The sequence below is a fragment of the Sorex araneus genome, chromosome 2 (assembly GCF_027595985.1).
Source record: "Sorex araneus isolate mSorAra2 chromosome 2, mSorAra2.pri, whole genome shotgun sequence".
Lineage (NCBI taxonomy): Eukaryota > Metazoa > Chordata > Mammalia > Eulipotyphla > Soricidae > Sorex > Sorex araneus.
In genome coordinates this window covers 30907481-30932549 of record NC_073303.1, presented here as the reverse complement: position 1 = coordinate 30932549, position 25069 = coordinate 30907481, and the positions used below count along the sequence as shown (strand labels likewise).

The window sequence follows — 25069 nt, the reverse complement described above, 5'->3', positions numbered from 1 at the left end:
CACACACACACACACACGCAAACGAGCGCGAGGATGTGTCAGGTGTTTACTCATCACTTCGGTGAGTGGCTCTGGTTGCAGCAGAACGGTCGGGAGGTGGGGTAGAGATTACACAGGGGAAGGTCAGCTGAGGGGGGGTCACGACAGTGCAGGAGAGGAGAAGGGGAGCTGCTGGTGGCGGGGTCTGGCTGGGGGACCCTCAAGGCCCTCCTGCACTGCTGCTCTCAGGTGCCTCAGGTTCCCCCGACTGCTTCAGCTCTGCACGCTCCTCCTCCTCCTCCTGGTTTTCTGGCACTTTCCTGGGGAGGAGGATGGGGGAGAATTCTGCACATGGTTTCGGGCACTCTGACATTCTTCACCCACACCCGCTCCTTGCCGCCTGAGCGCCCCTAGTCCCAGATGCCTGGCTCCCCGCTCACCTCTCTTCTCCTCGGCGCCGGCGCCGCCTTTGCCACATGATGATCCCAAGGAGCAGGGCAGCGGCCCCCAGGCCTCCGAGAACCCCGAGGCCCAGGGTCAGAGTTCCCAGCCCGGCTTCCTCGTCAGAGCCTGTGGGAAGACGGGAAGAACTAAGGGCACAGCCCCCACACCTCACCGGTCCTCTCTCGTCAAGAGTGGAACCTCCCGGGGCCGGAGCAATAGCAGAGCGGGTAGGGCGTTTGCCTTGCACGCAACCGACCCGGGTTCGATCCTCGGCATCCCATATGGTCCCCCAAGCACTGCCAGGAGTAATTCCTGAGTGCAGAGCCAGGAGTCAGCCCTGAGCATCGCTGGGTGTGACCCAAAAAGCGGGGGGAAAAAAAAAAAGAGTGGAACCTCCCGCCTCTGACTTGGTGCCACCCCACACCTGCAGACGGCCGCTCCTCACCTGTGTTGGGAAGACCTCGGCGGAGCAAGTCGGGACAGTCTGAGTGGGTGCCCCATGGGGAGTTTAGCCCTTTCTTCAGTTCAGAGGGGAGAGGAACCAGGCTGGGCCGCTGGCTTGGTAGGGTTTGGGTGAGGCCGACAAGGCCCAGGTGTGGGCACGTAAGGAAGGCTGGGAGGAGAGGGGCTGCCTCCTGGGGCCAAGGCCTGAGAGGGGTGAGGAGTTGGAGTCTGCACTGCCCAGCCCTGGGGAGCTGGGGGTCCAGGGAGAGGTCTCACCGATGAGGCTGATGGTGACAGCACGACTTTCCTGGGGCCCGTGGCTGGGATGGGTGACCACACAGCTGTAGGTTCCCTGGTCCTGAGGCCCTACCTCACTGAGAAGCAGCACGGGGTTGGGGGACACGGGCAGTGGCATGCCCTGGTGGGGGAAAGCGGACGGTGGCTGTTGTAACCCCCGTCCACACATCCCTACTCCTTCGTCTCCACGGTTTCAGACACCCTGCCTGCCTCCCCGCTCACCTACCTCTCCCTCCAGGCGCCCTCTGCCCACCTACTTGGCAGTTGGCATCTTTCTACCTCCCCACTCCCTCTCCGGGTCACTCACATCCTTGATCCAGTGGATTTGAGGGGCAGGGGCTTCACAGGTCAGGGTCACAGTCCCACCAGGGGCTACTGCCCCACCTTCGGGCTCCACTAGCAAATGAATCTCTAGGGGCACAGGCTCTGGGGGCGGGAAGGGCACGGGGTGGAGAATTACACATACACATCATCCTGGCAATGCTGGCTTTACCCTTCCCTCCTGAGGGCCAGACTTTCAGAATATGCTCCCTGGAGCTTGGGGCCCTTCCCACCGCTGTACTCACCCCCGAACCGGAGGGGGGCCGAGTGAAGGACACGGCGCCGGGGAAGGCCCGGATTGAAGCTACAGGAGAAGGTGGAGCCCGGCAAAGCTTCTCCCTCTTCTAGGGTCACCATCAGCTCAGACTGCAGGGTGAAAAGCCCTGTCTCCGGGTGTTGTATGGTCTCCTCCTTCACAGACACACCTGTGGTGGGAGGAAGACAAGACATCCAGGGTGAGTGGGAGACAAGGCTCAGAAAGATGGTGAGGGGCCTGGAGCAATGGCACAGCGGGTAGGCCGCTTGCCTTGCACATGGCCCACCTGGGTTCGATCCCTGACATCCCATGTGGTCCCCGAAGCACTGCCAGGAGTAATTCCTGAGCAGAGAGCCTGTAGTGACCCCTGTGCATTGCTGGGTGTGGCCCCTAAAACAAAACTCACAAAAAACAAAAAGATGGTGGAGTGGGGCTGGAGCAATAGCACAGCGGGTAGGGCGTCTGCCTTACACACAGCCAACCCGGGTTCGAATCCGAGCATCCCTGAGCACCACCAGGAGTTAATTCCTGAGTGCAGAGCCAGGACTAACCCCTGTGCATCGCCGGGTATGACCCAAAAAGAAGAAGAAGAAAAAAAAAAAGATGGAGTGGCCAGAGCGATGGTACCAAGGGTACGGCATTTGCCTTACACGTGGCCTATCCGATTTTGATACCTAGACCCGAATTCACCAGGGGTGATCCCTGAGCACAGTCTGTGGTAAGCCCCTGAGCATCACCAGGTGTGGCCAAAAAAGGAACAAAAAAAGATGGCTGTCTGGGGAGCTCGGTGGTCTGGGTGCATGCTTTGCACACTGGAGCCCCAGGTTGGATCCCTGGCATGGCCTGTCCCCTAAGCACCACTGGGTGTGGCCCAACCAGGGAGTGGTTTGAAGGGTTGGCACACATGCTTTGCATGCAGGAGTTCCTGAGTTCAAGTCCCTGGCACTGCATGGTCCCCAGAGCTCTGTGTGGGGCGTAACTCTGAGGTGGCTGCTTGGGGGACACTGGCATTTACCTTTTTCATCAGGTACCAGGGGTTTTCCATCGAGGAGCCAGCTAAGGGTCCCTTCAGGGTAGCCCCCTTTGGACACACATGTCCCCACCTAGGGAAAGGGGTGACATGATGTGAAACTAAGACTCCATCCACACCCACACGGCCCCTCCCCGCTCATTCTCACGACCACTGACTACATCTCGGGTTCTACTACCTTGTTGGAGACACCAGCCTTGAGTTCTGAAGCAGGATCAACAATTTCTGGCTTCCTGGGAGGCTCTGAAGGAAGGATAAACACAGTCAGAGGAGGCTTCTCATGCCTCAGTGTGGAGATGCGCCGTGGAGGCCCCCAGCGTGGCTATGCCGGGGCCACGGAGGCAAGCTGGGGGCTGAGACTCTTGAGACGAGACAAAGGCCCTGGGGCCCTTACCATACACTCGGACTTGGTAGTTGGACCTGATCTCCTTTCCGCTTCTGCTCACTGCCCGGCACTGGAAGGCCCCCTCATCTTGTATCCCGACAGCTGGCAGGAGGAGGGAGCCGTTAGGGAGGATGCGAGCCACACTGTCCCAGGAGCCCTCGTGGGGATTCAGGATCGTCCAAGCCTCTGTTCGACCTGTGTTCTGGGGACAAGAGCAGGGCGTCAGTAGCACAAGGCCTCTGGGAAGGACCGACGAGGCAGGGAGGTGGGGGATGCAGATGGAATCCAAGGAGTGCTCGTCCAGAAACGGGAGCCCAACTCACCAGCTTCCATTCCGGCTGCTGCTGCGGCTGTTTTCTGGGGATCCCCTTGCATCTCAGCACCAGTGACTTCCCGATCCGGGCTGTGATGTTTTGACCACCGACTACTGCCCCTGGGAGACAGCACCAAGGTAAAAGGGGCAGGGAGGGAAAAGAGGGGGGGGCTCATTAAGCCAGGACAGGGAGCTTGAAACCAATGCCCAGGTTCCAGAAAGTTCTGGGGAGATTTGGGGAGTACAGAGATCTTTAGTTGAAGGAGCAGGGGGGTAGCTCACCCCACAAACTAAGAACCAGCACCCAGGTTCCAGCCGCTGCTGCCCCTGCTGCCATCCTGCTTCCTTCCCGGGCTCCTGGCTCTGTCTGCGCCTCTCAACTGCTGAGACCAACGCCCTAGGTGGGGCTCGCACCCCAGCCCCTGCCCCCAGCTCCCATCCTGGCCGTCACAGGGAATGCTAAGAATTCCGGCCTCTCCGACAAGAGTCCTTCAGGTACTAAGAGAAACAATTATCACCCCGCCCCTGGGCACTGCCAGCCTCTGGACACCACATCCATGGGGGTGGGGAGTATACCTCCCAGTCATGCCTGGGGGCGGAGTGGGGGGGCAGTCCAGCCTGTAGCCTACGAAGTCAGTGCAAATGACCCCTGAAGCTCCATCCTGACTTAGCAACCAGGGGCAAGTTTCCAGCAGAGAAAGGCCTGGGTTTGAGGCCTGGGATGGTGAGGGAGAGGTTTGGGGGGGTGGGGGGGAACAGACACAAGGGGTTGGTGAAGGCAGCGGCTCATAGGTAAAACCCTTGGGGGATGATGAGAAAAAAAAATTTTTTTTCTGGAATTTTTCCCTTTTTTTTTTTTTTTTTTTGCTTTTTGGGGTCACACCCGGCAATGCACAGGGGTTACTCCTGGCTCTGCACTCAGGAATTAGCCCTGGCGGTGCTCAGGGGACCATATGGGATGCTGGGAGTTGAACCCGGGTCGGCTGCGTGCAAGGCAAATGCCCTACCCACTATGCTATTGCTCCAGCCCCAATTTTTCCTATTTTTGAAAAAAAAAAAATTCTCAACTAAACCCAGGGAAAAAAGAAATTTCTTTATTTAAAACTGCAGTGTTTTTTTTTTTCCTGTGAAACTACAAGTTTACAATGAGGAGAGAACTGCCCCAGGCCCGCACCTCCCGCCCCAACCCATCACATTCCCAACCTGCCCCGACCCTGCCCAGATCTTGGATGGGAGGAGTTCCTTAGTACGAGTCTTGTTATAATCCTGAGGGTGTTTGAGGGGTTCAGATGGTAGGGTTCAGGGCCAAGGATGGGACAATGGTCATTTTTCTTTCCCCACGCCTGGCTTTTGCACCTCCCTCCTCTCGATTTTGGACTGAGAAAAAGATACCTCGTTCCTGGGGAAACTGAGGAAGATACAGATACAAGCACCCAAACGCGTATTTAACATATTTGGCAATAACCCCCTCCCCATTCTTCCCCTCCAATCTGCACACGAGTGAAGATTCAAAGGCATGTCACTCACAGGGGAAGGTGGCATCTCTGAGGTGCTATTTCCTCAAAACAACCGAGTCCAGCCTTGTGGGAAGGGGGACTAGCCCAGAAGAGCAAGCCACAATGCCTCGCACAAGCTAACACCGACGTGATTTTACAAGCGAAGGAGAACATCTAAGACATTTTAGGGGGTGTAAGCTTGGGGCCCTGCTAAATCTATTTCCTGATGGTCAGGACTGGAGCAAGGTGGGTCTCTTGACCGGTTCTATTTGTTCCCCTTTCTCTCAGACCCCTTTGGCTATCACCCCTAATATGGGAAAGCAAGAAATAAAAAAAAAAAAATCAACGTATTTGTAAAAACATCTACTTCCCCAAACTAAAAATTAAGAACCAACAACAAACCAAGAAATAATAATAATTAAAAAAAAAAAAAAGTTAGATGGATCCCAGGGTTTCATTTTCTTTCCTTTAAAAAAAAAAAAAAAGTTTAACCCCAAAGCCCAGTCAACAATCAATCCCTAAAGTAGCAGAAACTCCCTCCGAGGTAGATATCTGAGTCAGACACTCTCGTCCACCGAGCAATTCTATTGGTTTAAGATGAGCTGCGTATGAGGTAATAAAGCCATCTGGAGGGGCGGAGGGCAGGGAGGCACAGGGGGCGTGGCAGCCTCTGTCCAGAAGCTGGGCCCCCATTTTTGGCATTTCTGGTCACACAGGGCTGGCATCTCCACAGATCCCAGAGCTTAGACAAGTGGGGTGGGGGAGCCCAGAGAGGATAGTTATATACCGTGTATGTGAGAGAAAGGGAGGATCTGGAGACAGGATTCTGGGAGTGTTTTTCAGTGTGGGAGAAAGGGGGGCGAGAGAAGACTGAGAATCGGGGGAGAAAGACACCCTTCTCCCCCCTTGGTGAACCCCGTTCTCCCTGTCACGTAATCAGCATCCCCAGCACTGAGATTCCGGGCGGGGCGGAAATGACCCCCCCGTTCGCCCTCAAAGTCTTGTGCTTCTTCCGTGTCTGGGGCTTGTCCTCTGGATGCCTGCGTCCTCTCAGAGTCGCCTGGTGAGACCCCACCCCTGTGGCCCTGAGGGGCGAGTTCAGTTGGAAGTGTCAGAGTGAACGCTCCCTGGTCCCTCTGTCGGGGATGTCACTGAGGATGGGGTCACAGCCTCCTGCCAGCCACCATTTGCCTAGAAGAAGAGAGAAGCAGTTGGGGGTGGGCTCAAGAGAATTGCTCCACGCACCAGGGAACGGGCCCTCCCATTCAAAGCTGGGAAGATAGGCTTCAGGGGTCTACTCACCCTCATTTCCCGAGGGCTGTACATCTGGCCTCCCCCGAGGTTATCCCCGTAGCCTCCTGCCCCCATGGAGTGTCGGAGAGATTCCACCTGCAGGCCACAAGGGAGGAGAGGACACTGAGATGCATCCAAAGGGAAAAAGAAAAACAAAACGCTCCAGTTCGAAGGGGAGGTCTGGAAGCTGGGACACGGGCCTGACCTGGGAGGCAGAGTAGGAGTCTCCATTGAGGCCGGGCATTCCCAGAAACATGTCTCCAGAGCCTGAGAGGTTGAAAGAGCCGCCAGAGCCTTGCAGGAGAAGAAGGGAAGAAGAGATCAGAGTCCGTGAGGGCAGACAAGAAACCCACCAAAGTTTGATTTTCCCCAAATCCCGATCTCTGTGGGGGCACGTCCTTACATGCCACAAAACAACACTGCCAAGATAGTCCCAGGGCAAGGCACTTGCCTTGCATGTCGCCATGCTCAGTTAGTTGAACCCCAACACTGCAGAAGCCTGGTGTGGCCCCAACCCGCTACCCTCCCCACCCCCCAAATAAGGAAAACAAAATGCTGCCATATTCAGAAAAACGCTCATATTCAGGTTGGCTCCTGAGCCTCCCTGGCCACATACTGCAAGAAAAAGTGGACAGGGGCTGGAGCGACAGCACAGTGGGTAAGGCGTTTGCCTTGCATGCAGCTGAGCCGGGTTCGACTCCCAGCATCCCATATGGTCCCCTGAGCACTGCCAGGAGTAATTCCTGAGTGCAGAGCCAAGAGTAACCCCGTGCATCGCCGAGTGTGACCCAAAAATTAAAAAAAAAAAAAAAAAAGTGGACACCACAGCAGTCCCCATCCCGACACTGCCATCCCTCCTCAGCTTAATCCCTTGAACCCGCCACCCCAAAGGTACCCTCTTGACTCTGACCCTGCCTAGTGAGCAAGTGGGAACAAAAGCAAGGAGTAAAAGAGCCAGCCAAGGGGGCCAGCGAGCAACACCTGCAGAGGAAGGGGGTGTCGGGGAGCTGGTGCGGCTGTGGCCCCCCTGGGTAACTGACACGGCCGTCTTCACGGCATAGATGTTTGCCTCCTCTTGGAACTTCCCGATATTTTTCTTATAGCGAATCCGCTTGTTCCCAAACCAGTTGGAGACCTGCGGGGCGTGGGGCAGAAAGGACAGTCAGGCGGACACCTTCCCTCGGGAAGTCGGGGCAGAGCCTTCTGCAAGCGCGCTCTGTCGGGTTACCTGAGACACGGTGATTCCGCACTTCTTGGCCAGCTCCTCCTTGGCCTCCTCGCTGGGATACGGGTTACTCAGGTGGGAGTAGAAATACTCGTTCAGAACTTCCGTGGCCTGTTTGCTGAAGTTTCGGCGCTTTCGCCTGCAGAGAGAGGGCAAGGGCATTGAGGTCAGTGGGGTCCGTCTTGCATACCCGCAGGGGACACCCCTGTCATGCGGTGCTGTGTGGTGCAGTGTGGCGGCCCAGGGGCTTGGAGAATGGAAGACTCGAGGTCCAGAGTGGGGGGTCTGGGCCCTACCTGGCATCCAGGAAGCGGGAGCGCAGGATCATGACGGCCTCGCAGGTGCTCTGCTTCAGCTGCATCTGGATGGCGCTGAACTTCCGGTGGATGATGCTCACCATCCGCTCCATCTCCTTGGGGGCCACAGGCCGCGTGCGGCTCTGCTCCCTCAGCAGGTTCATGACATGGGTCGTGAACTCGTTACAGGCCTGCAGGGAGGACCAGTGGCCTGGTGAGGTGGCCCCTGAGAGGGCCCCCACCCCCGAGGGTGTTCCGCTCACCCCCCGGGCCTCCTCTCCTCACCTGCTCATACTTCTCCAGCTCGGAGTGGTAGATGTGGCGGATCTGGGCGAGTTTGCTGCGATAGTCCGAGTGTTCGATGGAGTTGTCCGGGGACACGCCACCCCCGGAGGCGGCGGCTGCTGCAGCTGCTGCAGCCGAGCCCCCTCCTTTCTCAGGCCCCGCGACACCCTCAGCGAGCAGCATGTTGTCCAAGCGCATCAGCTGGGGGTCCACCGGCTCTTCCTCTTGGGAGCTTCGAATGCTGAGGCCTAGCACGCAGGCGAGTGGACTCAGGGGTGTGGACCAACCCCCTTCCCCATGACATTTGCAAGCTTTGGTTCCCTCCCCAGGCTGCGTCAGTCACCTCCCGAGTCCCTTCATTCTCAGAACCCCAAGTCCCAAACTCTCTGGCCAGGTTCACCAGCCACTGGGGCTCTGGTCCCCCGTGAGAAATCACACGACCCACATACCCGTTTTCTCCTTGATTTCACACAGGACACTGAAGAGAGCAGGCTTCATCCGGTGGCAGTTCAGGGCATGTTTCCTTGGGACAACAGGAGACAAAAGTCGAGAACATACAAAGACAGTGAAGGGTATCCAGGGGGCTGAGGGGAGCTGGGGAACAGGGGAGGTAGGTAAATCGGAGGCTGAATGGGGTGGGGGGTTCCTGGGAAAAGATCCAATACTGGAGTTTGAAGATATGGGAGGCAGTTTGGCTTCAGGAGACTGAGGGACGATGCCCACAGGACTCTAAGGGGACTAGGGTCAGCTGTAAGGGACAGTCCCAAAGAACACAGGGGGAGGGGTCTGGGGGTGTCTGCAGAGGTGAGGGTGACTATGTAGATTTCCGAGAGAGGCCGGGAAAAGAGGCAGGAGTTTGAGATGCAAGGGGCTAGGGGCGCGGGCTCCAGTGGAGAGCTCAGTACAGCTGCACGTGAAGGGTCCTGGGGCCGGGCATCTCCCCCTCCCCGCAGGGGGCGCAGACCCCTGGAAGCTGGGTCGAGACTGGAGAGGAATGAGAGCAGGGTGAGGGTGAGGGGTGCCTGGGTCCTCTGAGGTGCGGGTGGGCTGGGTGGAGCCGGAAAGGGGACAGCAAAAGCAGTTTCTTAGTCTGGGAGCCAGAGGCGGCTCTGGCGGGGGAGGGTCCGGGCAGGGAGGGTCAGTGAGAGGTTAGGAGGGGGCGAGATGACCTGGGGGTCCCCTCTCTGAAGGTTTCAGGGGCTGGGATCAGGGGAGGTTCCAGAGGAATCACTTATCTCGGGGCTCCCCAGGGGTAAGAAGAGGCTCCAGGAGTTGGGGGGGGGCCGCTCCCCGGAAGAGTCAGCGCTTGTGAATGGGGTTTCGGCCGCTCAGTGCGGGGTCCCGGGGTGGGGGCACTCACTTGGCCTGGGCTTCGTCCAGGCTCTGGTCGGTGATGGTCATTATCTGCTGCAGAATGTCCCCGATGTCTTGCTTCCCTCGGCCTCCCGGGACCCCCCCGCCACCCCCACCGGGGTCGCCGGCACCGGGAGGCTCTCCAGGGCCCCCAGTCTCCCCACCCACCAATCCCAGGCCCCCCCGGCCCCCGCCCGGAGGGGGCGGCCCCAGCAGCCGCTCGTCCATAGTTGGGGGGGGCCCTGAGGCCCCCTCCCTGCTCCGCCCCTCCCCCCGCCTGGTTACTTCCCCCCCGAAACTCGCAGGGGCCGCTGCTCCCTCCGCCCCAACCCCCGCCCGTCTCCCTCGCTCCCGTCTCCCCCGGGGGTTCACCCCGGCCCGGAGGGAGACCTGGGGTACCGTCTGGGTCCCCCACAGGAGACCCCGGCCCCCGGCGGCGGAGAAAATGGAGCCGGAGAGAGAGAGAGGAGGCCCAAGCGGGGGTGTGTGTGCGAGAGAGGGAGGAGGGCGGAGGGAGCAGGGGGAGCGAGGGAGGAGGCTGGGGGAGGGGAGCCGGGAGGAAGAGGAGGGGAGACGAGAGGAGGAACGGGGAGGAGCTGGGGGCGGGGAGAGCCGCGCAGAAACCCAGGAGCCGAGGCCGGGTGGAGGAGGGGAGAGGGGCGCGGGGCGGAGCCGGCCCAAGGGGAAACCCGGGGCTGGTGGGGGGCCGGCCCGCGCCCCGACTAGGCGGCCGGGGGTTGGGGGTGCGCCGCCCCCTGAGTTCTGAGGCCGAGATCTGGGGGATCCGGACTCTGGCCGCTGGAATGTCCGGGTTCACCGGCGGCTCAGTTCATATTTCTTGTCCTAATGACTCCCCTCCCTTTTCTACTTAATTAAAACCAGGAGAGGGGGCATAGGGGGGCGCATAATTAGGGAGGTCTCCAGCCGCTGCTTAATGAGCCAGTAATTAACTAGCCGGGGAGGGGAGCTGGCCTCGGGCCAGCCCAGAGCGCGGCCTCACCTTCCTCCCCTCTCCCCCTCGGCCCCAGACACCAGGCTTCAGTCTCGAGGAGAATCCGATTTATTCACACCACCCGAGGGCAGACAGACAGACAGTAGCCGCGGGCAAGGAGGGCGGGGGCCGGGCTAAAGTCCGTCCACAGCCCCGGGTCCCTCGGTCCGGCCGGGTGCTGAGGACGGGGAGGCGAACCTCCTTCCCCGCGCTCTTACCGGGAGGGAGTGCGGGGTGGGCTCACCCCTCAGGACACGCCTGCGATCCGCTGTGGGCGGCTGAGGACCGAACCTGCAGCCCCTCAGCCTGACTTGGGGTGGCCCCACTAGGAGCCAGGACCCAGAGGGCCCCCCACTATCCGAGAAGGGGTGGGGAGTCTGGGCAGCTGGACGGGTGGTCCTGTGGGTCAGGCTCCCAGGGACTTGGCGAAGAGTCAAATGACTATCCCACCTGGACCATTCCTCAGGACCGGGGCCTCTCACCCCCTCCCGTTCCCGGGGAAAGTGGGTGAGGGTGATGACAGGTGTCTGTTGGGTCTTCCAGCATCTGGCGCCCCTGCCAGGCAGGGGTGGGGGCAGGCTGTCCAGCTTTGAGGCCCAGATTTGCGGACAGGTCTCAAGTCTCAGCAGGTGTGTTGTGCAGGGGGCTGGGACCTTTGCTCCTCCATCCGGCCCCCACCCTGAACTCTCAGCAGCAACTCCAGGAGCTCCTGGCCCCCCGGGGGGAGGGGCGGCTCTGAGCGCTGGGCTTCCATCCGCTGGCACTGGAGAGGAGGGACCACGGGGGCTTGGTGAGGGCTGAGGGCAGTCCCTGAGGGAGCCCGGGCAGGGGTGGGGGCATGCAGGACACCTGTGATGGGGTGGGACTGTAGGGCTCGGGTGAGAGGGCACACAGCCTGGGGAGGAGGTAGGACCCCAGAAAGAATAAGGGTTCGGAGGTCTTGAAGCCTGAGTCTCCTGGTGGCAGTGATCAGGACTGGGGGGGGAGGGCGGGAAATCTCACCTGGTGACTGAGGATGGTGCTGTAGAGCTGTTCTCTGTCCTCGAGAGGCCGCGGTGGGGTTCGGACTAGGCTCGGGGGGCTCGGGGGAGCGTGGAAGGTGGCCCTCTGCTCCTCTAGGCGGCGGGACTGGGCCTCTGCCACCAGGTCCAGGAGTTGCTCAGTCTGCAGGGAGAGCAGGGAGGCCGAGCGCGGCGCCAGGACTGGGGAGCAGAGGGGAGCACTCAGAGACCGAGGAGTCGGCAAAGGAGGCACAGAGGAGGTGATGGTGGGGGACTGGGTGAGGGATAGGGAGGGGTCACAGCTAAGGGGGTGATGCAGAGTTCAGAGGTGGGTAGAGGGCCCATGATGGGCTAGGACCTAGGAGAGAGGTCAAGGGATGAAGATGTAGGCACCAGTGTCAGGGAGATCCTGTGTGTGTGTGTGTGTGTGTGTGTTTATGTGTGTGAGGGAGATCCCAGTGTGTGTGTGTGTGTCTGTGTGTGTGAGTGAGATCCCAGTGTATGTGAGGGAGATCCTGTGTGTGTGTGAGGGAGATCCCAGTGTGTGTGTGTGTGTGTGCGCGCGCGTGTGAGTGAGATCTCAGTGTGTGTGTGTGAGGGAGATCCTGTGTGTGTGTGTGTGTGTGTGTGTATGTGTGTGTGCGCGAGTGGTACCTGTTTGGCGGGTTCCTCGAGGAGGGGATGGAGGAGCAGATCGCCAAGGCCGAGCGGTGGGGCTCACAGGGGGCCAGCCATGCTCATCCTGCTGGGGCCCCTGAGGTGGACAGACAAGCGTTCTAGCCACTCCAGGTGGAGTGGGCAGGGGGCTAGGCCAGCAACCTAGTTCCTCTTCTGTGTCTCCCTGCTCAAACCCTTCCCAGGCCATGGTCACTCGGTGCCCCCCGCAGGTCCTCTCACCTCCCTCCTGCCTACTGCCAGCCGCCCACATCCCCCGCCCAGCTCACCTGCTCACCATCTTCTTCTTCCTGGGGTCTCTCAGCCTCCATCCCCTGGAGGGGAGAACCTGGAGGGGGCGGGGGGAGGCTGGGATTTGGGAGGAGGACCGGATACCTGGGTTCCTGAGGGGACTGGGGGCTGGAAAGGGGTGGGGGTGAGCCAGGGGCTGGATGCCTGGGTACAGAACAGGAAACTCAGTTCCTGGTCAGCCCCTCACGGCCCCGCCCCTCCCTGTCAACTTCCTCCAGTTCTCTTTTCCCACCCAAACAGCTCGCTTACTGGGCCTCTCTGGACCCCTGTGGAGGGCAGAGACTGGGAAAAGCTCCTCCAGCGACTCTAGTGTGGGGTTCCTGGTGGGAAAGGACTAAAGGCCTCATCTCCAGGGACTCAGTAGCCCCCCAGCCTGGGCTGTGTTCCCTCCAGTCCCCTCCTCCCCTGCAGCTCTGTCAACACAGGAACTAGCGATACAGGAAGTGGTTTCACTCCTCCAACAGCACCCCCCCATACACACACACACACACACACACACACACACACACACACACACACACATACAGTCCAGGTTCCTTCCCTCCCTAAAGTGACCCTGATGTAGGTTTTGGCTCTCACCAGCCTCCCAGCTTGCCTCTCACTTATTGGGACTGGCTCCAGTGGGAAGCATAAAATTCAGAAATGGCAGGGCCTCAAATATAGTGATATATTCTAGTTCTGATATATTAAGTAATCAGTATTATTTAAATGGTTATCCCTGCTCTCCAAGTAGGCACGTTCCAACAGGGAGGTAAGATGTAAGATGTGCACCAAGTACAAGAATAAACAGGTCTTAAATAAACAAGGTTTAGATACAGGTAAGAGAGGACTGTCTCCCTGATTTGGTCTCTAATCAGTGCTGGTCAGTCTCACTGGCAGTAGGGTGAGAGGAAGGTAAACTTATTAAGACCAACGGGTGGGGCAGGAAGATAGTACAAGGGTTAAGGCACTAGGTCACATGTGGCTAACCCTGATCCAACCCCTAGCACCACATCTGGTTTCCCAGGCCCACAGTGACCCCTGAGCTCAGAGAGTACCAGTACCACCCTCTGAGCACTGTGGGGGTGTGGCCCAAACCACCCTCTTCCCCTCAAAAGACTGACAAATGCCAACCCGTCAGTTTAGGTTTATAGCGTGACTTGGAGCATGGCATGTGAAGAAACCTGGTTTTGCTATTTGCAATTTTGGCAAATAAAATCTCTGCATTGGTTTCTGAAAGTGTGGTTTTGTGTGTGTGTGTGTGGGGGGTGGGGTGGGGGTGGCGTCCAGAGCTGTGCTCAGCAGGCCTGTGGTCCACTCCCAGGGACACTCAGTCAACCAGGTTGGTCAGTTTAATGCTGGGACGAGCGATTCCATTTTGCTCAGTGATGTTGGCGCCACCAGAGCTATAGCCAGTGATACTTGGGCACCTCAGGACTACACTTAGCTGTGTTGTAGGGGTGTCATGCAATGCTGCAGATCCAATTCACTTAGGTCCTTGTGGATGCAAGGCATGTACCCCTGACCTCTGAGCTATCTCCCTGCCCCGCAAAGAGCTTTAATAGTGTCAGCTTTATACAGTTGATGTGAGATTGAAATATGATAAAGTGCATGGCATATACAGTTGAATAGGTGGTAGTTATTCGTTTTCAAGATGCCTTATGTTTCCAATGTTATCACCTTGAAAGAAATATAAACAGAGCAAGGTGAATAGTTTGAGATGTCTTCTCCATCCTTTCCTATTTAAAGTGGTAGGAGTCTCCTAAGTGGCCTTAACAAAGGATATGCATGGCCTCGTGTGTGCATTTTCTCCCTGAGCTACTTGTTTTGTCTTCAGACAATACCATAACATGGAACTGCCAAATTACTTCATCTTGGTCTTAAAACTATATTATGAAGATTCTTTTGGTTTGGTTTTGGAAAACGCGGTGCAATTTGCAACTCCTCTCTTCTGGATCCCCTGGGGTTGCTCCTAGCAGTACTAGGGACCATGCTATTCAGGGCCAAGCATGCAAATTCAGGGCTCCAGCATGCAAAGCTCTATCTAAATCTCACAAAATTCTAAAAATACTGTGCACTTTCTTATTTTTCCAGATTCTACTTCCCAACCCTTTTAAAAAAGCAACACTTCAACTGAGTTTTATTAACAGGTGAAATATTTAGATTCTTAAATAGAGACAGGAGTGCTTGGAAGAATGCTTCATCCTTGCAGTAGTGGGTTTGGGGGTGGGGAGAATGCAAGGAGTCATAAGCTGGTCGGCCTGTAGCACCTATATAGTCCTGGCACATAATAGGTGCTCAATAAATAGTTATCAGCTTAACAGTGGGGGAGATAAGAGATAGACAGTCCTGTTATTCTACAGGAATAAAAATATATCCTATATAGAGTTCTTGGTCCCAGTCCAGCGTTATATGTCTCACTCCATCCTCTTGCAGCCCCACAATCCCTGGAAGAGGCTGGGTCCTCTTCATCCCATCACCCGAATCCCATTTCGGGGCTGCAGCTGCTCCACATGGAAGCCGATGATGGTTCTGGTGGGCATTCACTCCTTTTGGGAGAGCACTACACTTACGGCTCATTGGGGGGGGCTCGAGGATCTGAAAATCTGGAGTGCTTCCAGACTGCCCGTCATCTAGCGGGCACTGATTTTCAGACTCCCTCCGCGCCAGGTAATATAACCTAGTTTTCGCCACCGCTTCCTTTACGGAAGTGTACCACTTGCTGGGCTGGGAGACCCCAAGTAAGTTGAGGCGATCCGGGTTCCGGGGACGGAGTCAGACAAGGGGGCGGGATCGGCGTGCTGGAGGAGGGGCTGAAGACTCCCCCCAAGGTCACCCAATCGCAAGGCCAGTCGGCAGCTGAGCCCACCCCGCCGCTCCCGGCCGCAACCCCGGAGCTTCCTCGTACAATTGCCGGGTTGGGCCGGGGCTCGCGCATGCCTGCTGAGAACCTCCGGCCGCGCGGGGGCGGGCCTCCGCCTCCGCCTCCGCCTCCTCCGCCTCCTCCTCTTCCTCCCTTCGAGAAGTTCCGGTGCTGCGGGCAGGCGCCGGCCGACAGCGTCCGGCTGCGCGGCGGGGCCCCGCCCCTGGGCAGGGCCGCGGCCCCCGACGCCGAGCGCGCGCGCGGGCACGGCCCCGCCCCGCGGCCCCGCGCGCCCCTGGGCCGCGCCTCCGGGGCCGCCGCCCCCTCCAGCAGCGTCAGCAGGTCCCAGTGGTGGCGCTGGCGGGCGACGTCCCGGGGCGCCAGTCCCGTGTGGTCCCGCAGCCCTCGCGCCGCCCCCAGGCCCAGCAGCAGCCGGGCCACCTCCACCGCTCCTTCTCGGGCTGCCAGGAAGAGGGGCGTCTGCTCCTGGGCGGGAGGAAATAGCCGCGGGGTGAGGTCAGGGGAGGAGTGGCCCCTCCACCTCCCCGCCCGCCCCGGCCCGGCGAGCCCGGCTTCCGCGCGTTCCGCGGCTGTTTCCTTATTTTGGAGGGGGAGGGGGAGGGGAGCCCGCGACCCGATCTAACCCTGCCGTCCTGCGCGTCCTTATCAGCTCCGGCCTGCAGAAGGGAGCGGGCGGCCCGGGCGTTGTTCACGGCGGCGGCCCAGTGCAGCGCGGTTTTTCCTAGGTGGGGGGTGGGGACCGTGGGAGGTTGTTAGCCCGAGGCTTGCGGGGGAGGGGGGGGGAACCAGACGCCAGGGTTCCGGTTTCCCAAGGATTCTGGTCTTGGGGGGTAGGGTTGCTGGGAACCGCCGGGGTCCCTCGGAGGCGGAAGCGTTACCGGGGTGACCGCCTGGCAGCAGGAAGCGTTGCCCTTGATGACGTCACCGGCACGCGGGTGGGACAATGGGGCATTGTTCTGGGGTCGGTGGGACCGGGAGAACACCTTCCATCCCGAGACCTCTCCCAGGCTCCTGCGCTCCTTCCCCGGCCTACTTCCCTTTAGGCTGGGTGTGCGGGGGTGTGTGTGATGGGGAAGGAGTGCCTTAGCCTCCACCTGGTTCCTCGGCTCTCCCTTCCTCTTGAGTTTTATCTTAAGCCCCATCAGACTTGACAGATGCATACCCCATTTATCTCTGGCCCCGACGTCTGCTCGGGCTGCAATCAGTTCTTCAACTAGGTCCTCCACTGCCAGCCGAGCAGCCAGCATCAGGGCCGTCGTCCCATCTTCTGTCCGGGCATCCACTGAAGTCTGTCTGTTTCGGAGTAGGATCTGGGGGTCCAAAGTGACTCCAGTTAGGGGCCTCATAATTTTTTTTTTTTTCGTATGTGTAGGCCACACCTGGCACCGTGGTCTCAGGTCCCCAGCTGTGTTTCATGGACCATGTGCCGGGAGTCCAACCTGTCCCCTATCCCCCGCCTCATGCAAAGCATGCAGTCCTGCCCCAGGTACCTCACTGCCCTTAGTTGTTGGGGGCTGTGTGGTGCGTGGGGTCAAACACAGCCTCATATATGCAGGGCAAATGCTTTACCATTGAGTCATATCCCATCTTCATATATTTTTTGGGAGGGGCTACCCAACTGCTCAGGACCGTGAGGCTATTTCTGGTAATACTTGGCCTCACAGTGCTATTTTTGACAGGTGTTCACTTATGGTGGGGAGGGGAGCATGCGGTCTACTCCTTTGAGCTTTCTCCCCAGCCTTAGTTTTATTTATATATTTATATTTGTACTGGGAATGGAACCCAGGGTTTTTTGGGAAACGTGCTCTGCCACTTGAGCCACATCTCTGGCCATTTTTTGTGTGTGCTGGAGACATACCCAGCTTATTCTTGGCTCTGTGCTCAGGGACCACACCTGCTGTGTTTGGGGAAGTCACATACTGTGCTTGGGACTGAACCTGTTGGCCCCATGCAAAGTCTTTGCGTTATGCCTTACCCACTATACTCTCTCCAGCCCTGCCCTTTTTGTGTGTGGGGGGGAGGGGCACACCCAGCGGTGCTTAGGGTTTACTGCTGTGGCTCTGCACTCAAGAGTCTTTTGTGGCGGGGCTCGGGGGCCATATGGGGTGCTGGGGACCAAACCCAAGTCAACCACATGCAAGGCAAGCACTCTACCTGCTATGCTATTTCTCTAGCTCTCCTTCTCACACTTGTTTTTATTTTGGAGCCCCACCCAGAGGTGCTCAGGGGTTTACTTCTGGCTCTGTGCTCAAGGATCACTCCTGGTAGGCTCTGAGGACCGTATACGATGCCACTGATTTAACCTGGGTAAACTTATGTGCCAGGCAAACGCTCTAACACTTATGATCACTCTGGCTCCTACCTCTTAGTTCTCCCAACCCAGCTGTTCCCCTCTCATTTCCCCGGGCCTTCTTTGTATCAGACTCAGGATTGCTTTTTGCCAGTACAGCGCCGGTTTGCCCACTGAGTTCCGTTAGACCCACTGTGCACTGACCTGGCAGACCTCCTGAGCATCCGCAGCCACAGCTGTGTGAAGGGGCGTGCGCCCCGCCTGGTCGGGCTGGTTGGGGTTGGCTCCAGCCTCAAGGAGGCGTCGGGCAGCTGTTGGCCGAGAGAATCTGGCAGCCAGGTGCAGGGGCGTCTCCCCAGTACCTGTGGGGTGAGCCTGGGGACAGACTTCTCCACCTAGCAGGGGTTCCCAGGGCTCAGGGCCTGCCAGCCAAGCCCCCTGGATGGTCCGGGACTCCACTTTCTCACAGCAAACTGTTGACATCAGGGGTGTCACCCTTCCTGTGAGTGACAGAATGCAAGTAATAAGTAATAGGACATTATTTTGAGGGGACACACAGCATGAGGGAGAATCATAACCTGAGATGTTGGGAAGACCCACTCTGACCCTTGATTTTGTGTGGATTTAGGCAAGTGACTTCTACTTGCTTTGGACTTCAATTTTCTGTAAAGGAGCCAGCAACCTAATTCTCAAACATCTCAGAATAATTGTTCTCAAGCTTCAATCTAATTTTTTTCCTCTTTTCTGTTTTGGGGGCAGGGTGTGAGACACTCCTTGCTGGACTCAGGCGACCACATGGGTCCTGGGAATTGAACCCAGGTCGCTACATGGAAGGCAACCGGCCTTTTAAGGTTCAATCTAGATCAGATTTTCCCAAAGGAGTTGTTAAGACACTGATGTCTTAATATCTTGAATTCTGAATCTGTAGCTCTAAAGGAGAACTGAGAATTTGGGGGGGGGGTCAGGGGAGGTCACTCCTGGTGGTGTTGAGATCATGTGGTACTGGGTAGTGAACCCCCAAAGCGTGTACTCCAGGCCTCTGAGCTATCATCTTGGCCCAGAGTTTGCCTTTCTAGCAAGTTTCCTTTTGATTTAACTCTTCTGTCAAGGGATGACCACATTTTGAGAGTCACTGTTCTGAAGCACTGACTTTAACATTAGTTGCGTCAGTTCGGATATTAAAGGATGCTCTGCTTGGTAAAGGGTCAAAGGGCAATTTCATTTCCTCTGGGTCTGGGTTGACTCACGTACCAGGTCCACAGGAGTCCACGTCAGTGACCTCCGTCTCTGATTCCTGGGGAGGAGTCAGTATGGCTTCCTGGGGGAGCTCCCAGAGGTCACCACTCAGAGGCCAGAGTTGGCACTTGGAGGGGGAGGCCATGTCTTCAGCCTTGGGGATCAGAGTAAGGGTCATGAAGAAGACCGTTTTTCTGTCCCTCCAGCCCCACTGTGCTCTGGTGCTTTTACCTGGCACAGCTCTCCTTCCTCGAGACCTGAGCAGATCACAACTCCGTCCTCATCAACTTCTGCCTCTGATTTCAGTGTCCTTGGAAAAAAGGGAGTGGGCGATAGAGATGACATGGGCTTAGGACTTTCAAAGTCCCCAAGATTCCCAACAGCCATTCTTTCTTCCCTTGTCCCTTGTTCATTTTTTTTTTTGTCTTTGGGCTATCCCCAGAGGTGTCAGGGCTTGCTCCTGGAACGGTGCTCAGGGATCACTCCTGACAGGGCTTAGAGAACCATATGGGATGCTGGGGATCAAACCCGGGTCGGCTAGATACAAGGCCCGGGTCTGGCCCCTTCTGTGTTTATTTTCTACAGTAATGTCTCATACCGCTGCCTTTTTTTTTTTTCTTTTTGGGTCACACCTGGAGATGCTCAGGGGTTACTCTGCACTCAGAAATTACTCTTGGCGGTGCTCGGGCAACCATATGGGGTGCTGGGGACTGAACCCAGGTCAGCCGCGTGCAAGGCAAAGCTCTACCCACTGTACTATCTCTCTGGCCCCATCATATTGCTTCTGATCATAAATACCTTCACAGGAAAGATCCTGCCCGCACACACCCCCCACCCCACCACCATCTCCCTCTCACTTGAGGCCAATGCTGTCCTCTCCGAGGGGGGGCCTGCGTCGGTGGGGAGTCGGCCGAGACTGAGACCTTCTGGTGAACCCCGGGGGCAGCCAGAGGGCCCCGTGCTCTCTGCGACGCCTCCGAATGAGCTGGAGGACGAGAAGGGCCCCGAGGACCAGAAGGAGCAATCCGGCCACTGGCGAGCAGAGCACGGGCCAGGGGAGCTGGTTGTGGGGGGGCGCTGGCGAGAGTCACAAAAAGAACATTCCTGGTGAGGCTGGGCTGTACCAGGAGACTCCTGGACAAACGTGGGAGCCTATCGCTGCCTTAGTTTCCTATATCTAAAATGGGAAGTTTAGGATGGGGTGTGGGGGGCGGGGCGTGGTGCACACCTGGGGATCTAACCGGGAGCTTCTTGCATGCAAAACGTGCGCTTTAGCCCTTGGCGCTATCACCACAATCCTGAACTGGGACTTTGGTTTAGGTTTTGGAGCCAAGCCCAGCGGTGCTCAGGGCCTGCTCCTGACTTGGGGGTTGCTTCCGTCTCGGGAGTTGCCTCTCGGCAGTGCTTTGGGGAGCCTGAGGTTCCAGTGATGGAACCTGGGTCAGCTGCACGCAGGCAAGTGCCTTCACCCTCTCTCCAGCCCCCAAGCTGGAGTTTTATTATAGCATACTTCTTGAGATTGTTGGCAGGATTAAGTGAACGGGTACTCGAAAGTGCTTATTAAACAAGGGCGGGCAGCGAGTAAACAGCAACTTATATAACGGTTGACTATGAACTATTTAATACAGAAGTAATTGCATACTCTCAACCTAGTAGAGGGCAGACCAGAACTCAAATGACTCTGTGGGAAGTCTTAGAGGTCAGAATCAACTAACTGCTCAGGGAAATAAGGAAACTGCAGAGCGGCTAGGCCAGGAGGGGGTCCAGTTAGAGACTGCAGTGAGGAGGCTTTGTCCTCTCAAAGGACATTGTTGGGCTCCAGAGAGTCTATTGCATTTGACCTCCACGGGCGGTTGCGGGCTTGAAAGCAAACCTGGGCATAAAGTCAGGGGAAATGAGAGGGTCACTTACCGGTGCCTGCACGTGGGTGGGCAGCCAGCAGAGGTCCTGGCAGTAGGGGCTCCAGAGCCCCTACGGCAGCCATCGCTGCAAGGAAGCGGAGCAGGAGCCCGGGGTCCCAGGGACAGCGGGAGGCGGGGCGTTCTGGGCCGCAGTGGGACATATCCACACCCATCACCACCACAAACCTGCAGGAAAGCACCCCAGAAAGCCGTGTGTTGCTTCAGAGCCCCGTTCCCTCTGCTGGTTGCAGAGCTGGTGTCTGCCCTGCCCTTGGCCCAGCCTCCTTACCCGGTGCCGAGGGTGTCGGCCTCCTTGCCCACAGGTTGTGTCGGGGGCGCTGCTCTCTTCTGCTGGGACGGGTCCGTGGCTCCTTGTAGCTCTTCTTCAGCCTGGGCCCCGGGATAGGGGTAGACCATGTTCCCGCCATCGCTGTCCTTCCTCACCCAGAGCCCCACCCTCAGAGTCAGGGACAGCGCACGGGCCAGGGCAAGCAGCTGCTGGTCCAGGGCCTGGGGGCTCAGCACCACTAGCAAGGCCAGCGAGGGCCCCCACGCTGCTCCGCTGTCTCTGGGCCTGCAGTCACCCCCATCCCAGCCACATTCCGGGGTGTTGCAGCCCTTCTCGCAGTGCCCATTGTGGAAATGGTCGCGGCAGTACTGATCATAGGCGGGGCTGTGGAGTGAGGAGAGGGACACTCAGAATCCCCACCGAGACCTCAGCCCTGCTCTGCCCCAGAGGATTCGGCTGTGCCCCAGTGTCCACACTCAAAGGTTCTCAACCTTTCACATCTGCAGTCTGGCAGCTGAACACTGTGCTCTGTAGGCCCTAGCTTCTTAAACTGTGGCTCATGACCCAGGGCTCGAAAAAAGTTGAAAAAAATTGGGTGGCCACACCCAGCAGTGCTCAGGATTACTCCTGGCTCTGTGCTCAGGGTAGCTCGTAGGGAACTCAGGGAACCATGTGGTATCAGGGATCAAACTTGGGTCTCCTGCATGCAAGGCGTGTGCTCTAGCCCACAGAGTACGCTCTCCGTTCCTGTAGAGACTAGAATTAGTACTGTGGGTAGGGCTCTTTGCCTTGACATGACTAATCTGGATTCAATCCCTGGCATCCTGAATGGTCCCTCAAGCCTGCCAGGAGTGATCCCTGAGCACAGAGCCAGGAGTAAGCCCTGCCGCCTGCTTGGTGTGACCCCACAAATAAAACAACTTAAAATAAATTTGACTATTATCAGTAAATGTTTGTCTTTTTTTTTAAGCTTTTTTTTGGGGGGGCATCACACCCGGCAATGCACAGGGGTTCCTCCTGGTTCTGCACTTGGGAATTACTCTTGTGGTGCTTGGGGGACCATACGGGATGCTGGGAATCGAACCTGGGTTGGCCATGTGCGAGGCAAATGCCCTACCCGCTGTGCTATCGCTCCAGCCCCATTATCAGTAAATGTTTGACTTGTATTCCTAATGTACCCATATGCCACTATTGTGTAAAACTTTCTTGGTGGAAGGGGTTGAGGGTAGAAGTTTGAGCAGCCCTGCTGTGGGGCTCCAGAGCAATGGGCTCGCATAGGCTCTGGATGGAGGCACCAGACATCCTAGTATCTACTAATACCTTTGTTTCTTTTTATCTTGATGGCCTCGCAAGCAGTGCTTGGGGGGCTGGGGTCTAATTCTTGACATTCTCTAGCCTGGAAATGCTCAGATTGGCGATGCAGCACTGCTTGGACTCAGCGGTGCTGGGGACTACAAGGACCCCTTCCTGCCCAGTGCTGGGGGCCACCAGCACCACCAGTGCTTGAACGCCTCCAGGACTACACCTGGTAGGGCTTAGGGGACCATGTAGTGTGGGGGGGGTCAAGCCCAGTTCCTTTTATACGTGAGGCACGCGCCCCTGACCCCCGAGCTACCTTCTAAGCTTGTACCTTTGCTTAGTTTCCTTTTTGTGTGTGTGTGTGGGGGGTGGGGTGGGGGCATACCCAGTGGTGCTCAGGGGTTACTCCTGGCTCTGTGCTCAGGGATCACTCCTGGTGGGGATCAGGGGACCATGTAGAGAGCAGGAGATCAAACCTGGGTTGACCACGTGCAAGGCAAGTGTACTATGTGCTATGTACCCACTATATTATGGCTCTGTCCCCTGCTTTGGTCTTCCTTGTGGTTTTGGGGCAACACTGGTGCTCAGAGATTACTCCTGGCTCTGTGCTCAGGGATCAGGCCTGGTGGTGCTTGGGAGACTGCCAGGATCAAAGGGGGATCAGCTGCATAGAAGGCAAGTGCCCTCCCCACTGTACTATCTCTAGTCCCTGTTCCTCTCTTCTGACTCCCTGAGAGCAAATCCAGGGCCCTTTCCCTCAGAGAATACATTGCTAGAAAATAGTCCATGGCCAGAGGCTGGAGGCCAGAGCCCCTCTTTCTTGGTTCCTCCATTTAGTGCTGACCGCTTCCTGGATTGGAGTCTAGCACCCTATACCTCTGCTTAGCCATACAAACACCCCGGAGCTTGAGGCTGTGATCACATTGTCATTTAGAGGCTGCTAGCTCCTTCCTTCTGCCTTCACGGTCCCTCCTCCTCCCACGACCCTCCCGACCCTCCCCGGCCTTCAGGGGTTCAGACTCACGTGCAGGCCGCGGGAGTCTCGCAGTCATAACCGTCAAACAGACACTCTTCGGAGTCGCACTGCGGATGGCACTGGCCGTCCCGGAAGAGGAGCCAGCACTGAGACCTGGCGGGACAGCCCTTCCAGGGGTCTGGGACCCCCAGGGAGCAGTCCCCCTCATCCCAGTTCCCTCCTGGGCCACTGCAGCCGCTGTCACAGGCCCCATCTCCCCGCCTGCCCTCACAGCCATTTGCTTCTGGCCCTTGACACCGGGGTCCAGGAGAGCTGGGGGGACAGGAGCATCGGAAACCTGGGCCCCCCAGCCCCAGGACCTCTGAGCAGCTGCCGTTGTGTAGACAAGGAGAGGGAGGGCCACAGCCTTGAGGAGCCGGTGGGGTCAGGCAGTCGGGGCCCCCATAGCCGTTAAGGCAAGCGCAGCTGGGTGGGAAGCCCGGCTTGGGCGAGGGCAGACAGAGGCCCCCGTGGTGGCAGTGATGCGAGCCGCAGGAGGGGGCTCGGTGGCTGCAGGTGGGTCCTTCGAAACCCTGGAGAGAGGAGGGGAGACGTTAGAGCTTTTCGTTATTCTTCCAACTGCCCATTGAGCTGACACCCGGGTTAAGTGAACTCAGAGGGACTAGAATGATTCTGTCTGGAAGGACCTCGAAGATTATCCTGGGCAGCTATTGAAACCATGTCCCACAGTAATTTCACATGGGAAGGTGAAAATGGATGAATCATATCTATGTGCATAAATAAATCTGAATAAATCTCAGTTTTATGATGCAATTCCTGGAAGACTTAACGGTTACCGGAGTGATATTAACAGAATGAATACATTATCTTATACTTTCTCCTCCTCCGGAAGGACGTATCAGTCATTGTTAATATTGTAATTCTTGGATGAGGTTCATAGGTGCTATCTTGTAAGAATAAGTGTTAGTATATAATGAGCCAACGCTCAGGATCTGTGTGGGTCGTGCATCTCACACACACACACACACACACACACACACACACACACACACATACACACACACAAACTTAACCAAAATCATCCAGCTACACAATGACCCCTTAGGCTTTGTCCATATTTCTAAAACTTCGATTCATGCTACAACCATTTTTATTTTGCAGTGTGGGATATATTTTAGTAAAAGCAAGTTTGCTATGGTTGTTAATATTCTGGAAAAATCTTTTTTGGGGGGTCACACTCAGCAATGCACAGGGATTACTCCTGGCTCTGCACTCAGAAATTACTCCAGGTGGTGCTTAGGGGACCACATGGGATGCTGGGAATCGAACTCAGGTTGGCTGCATACTAGGCAAATGCCCTACCCACTATACTGTCCAGCCCCCTGGAAGAAATCTTGAACATCCAGATTCTCAAAGTGAGATTTAGATTGAGCCCAGATTCAGTGATTCTAGGGGCCTTCCCCCTCCTAGAGCCTCGTGATTCTGGTGGCTTTCTTCGATAATTCCCACTCTAGGACTCCTCCAGACTCACCTCTAAGATCTTACCCTGCACCAGTGGGGGCACCAGGATGGGGGCACCAGGATGGGGCAACCAGTGTAGGGGTGCCAGGGTGGGGGTACTCACCTGCGGGCAGTGGCAGATGAAACCTGGACTGGATCCTGTGGTGCTTTCACAGGACCCTCCATGGGCGCAGGGCTGACTCTGGCAGGGATCAACCTCCACTTCACACCACTGGCCTGTGGCGGGAACAGATATCACACGCTTCAGTCACTTCTCTCTTCCTAGCTCATCTCCAGGAATACCAGGTAAAGGGACTCTGGGGCCACGCTCTTGGCATGA

General features: G+C 57.2%; 4 protein-coding genes across 5 annotated transcripts in view; all 4 read right to left on the bottom strand.

Moving 5' to 3' along the window:
* Positions 1-46: 46 nt before the first annotated feature.
* Positions 47-5384, bottom strand: AGER (advanced glycosylation end-product specific receptor). Its single transcript, XM_004621308.3, has 11 exons — positions 3752-5384; positions 3480-3589; positions 3166-3358; positions 2950-3014; positions 2757-2844; positions 1731-1910; positions 1472-1590; positions 1144-1285; positions 848-868; positions 420-549; positions 47-299 (listed from the first exon to the last, which is right to left on the bottom strand). Exons 1-11 carry the CDS (start codon positions 3804-3806, stop codon positions 200-202), a joined length of 1203 nt encoding a protein of 400 aa, XP_004621365.1. The 5' UTR covers positions 3807-5384; the 3' UTR covers positions 47-199.
* A 151-nt stretch (positions 5385-5535) lies between these two features.
* PBX2 (PBX homeobox 2) lies at positions 5536-9660 on the bottom strand. Its single transcript, XM_055125499.1, has 9 exons — positions 9425-9660; positions 8514-8587; positions 8065-8312; positions 7780-7970; positions 7487-7622; positions 7240-7393; positions 6464-6552; positions 6268-6354; positions 5536-6156 (listed from the first exon to the last, which is right to left on the bottom strand). The coding sequence occupies exons 1-9, from the start codon at positions 9643-9645 to the stop codon at positions 6064-6066; spliced, it is 1293 nt and encodes a 430-aa protein (XP_054981474.1). The 5' UTR covers positions 9646-9660; the 3' UTR covers positions 5536-6063.
* Positions 9661-10459: 799 nt separating this feature from the next.
* GPSM3 (G protein signaling modulator 3) lies at positions 10460-14362 on the bottom strand. 2 transcript variants are annotated; one of them, XM_055125500.1, is made up of 5 exons: positions 12625-14362; positions 12354-12483; positions 12064-12163; positions 11411-11610; positions 10460-11171 (listed from the first exon to the last, which is right to left on the bottom strand). In XM_055125500.1, exons 1-5 carry the CDS (start codon positions 12720-12722, stop codon positions 11031-11033), a joined length of 669 nt encoding a protein of 222 aa, XP_054981475.1. In that variant the 5' UTR covers positions 12723-14362; the 3' UTR covers positions 10460-11030. The 2 variants fall into 2 exon arrangements, with proteins under 2 accessions (XP_054981475.1, XP_004621369.1); XM_004621312.2 differs by having other exon boundaries at positions 12354-14362.
* A 115-nt stretch (positions 14363-14477) lies between these two features.
* Positions 14478-25069, bottom strand: part of NOTCH4 (notch receptor 4) — a 29901-nt gene continuing 19309 nt past the window's right edge. Inside the window, exons 20-30 of the mRNA XM_055125498.1 lie at positions 24854-24966; positions 23278-23801; positions 20955-21338; positions 20676-20851; positions 19622-19841; positions 18996-19074; positions 18780-18918; positions 17733-18028; positions 16401-16548; positions 15862-15959; positions 14478-15703 (exon numbers count right to left, since the gene is read on the bottom strand). Of these exons, the coding sequence (XP_054981473.1) occupies positions 15035-15703; positions 15862-15959; positions 16401-16548; positions 17733-18028; positions 18780-18918; positions 18996-19074; positions 19622-19841; positions 20676-20851; positions 20955-21338; positions 23278-23801; positions 24854-24966 (2846 nt within the window). The 3' untranslated portion in view covers positions 14478-15034. The remainder of the gene's footprint in view (positions 15704-15861; positions 15960-16400; positions 16549-17732; positions 18029-18779; positions 18919-18995; positions 19075-19621; positions 19842-20675; positions 20852-20954; positions 21339-23277; positions 23802-24853; positions 24967-25069) is intronic.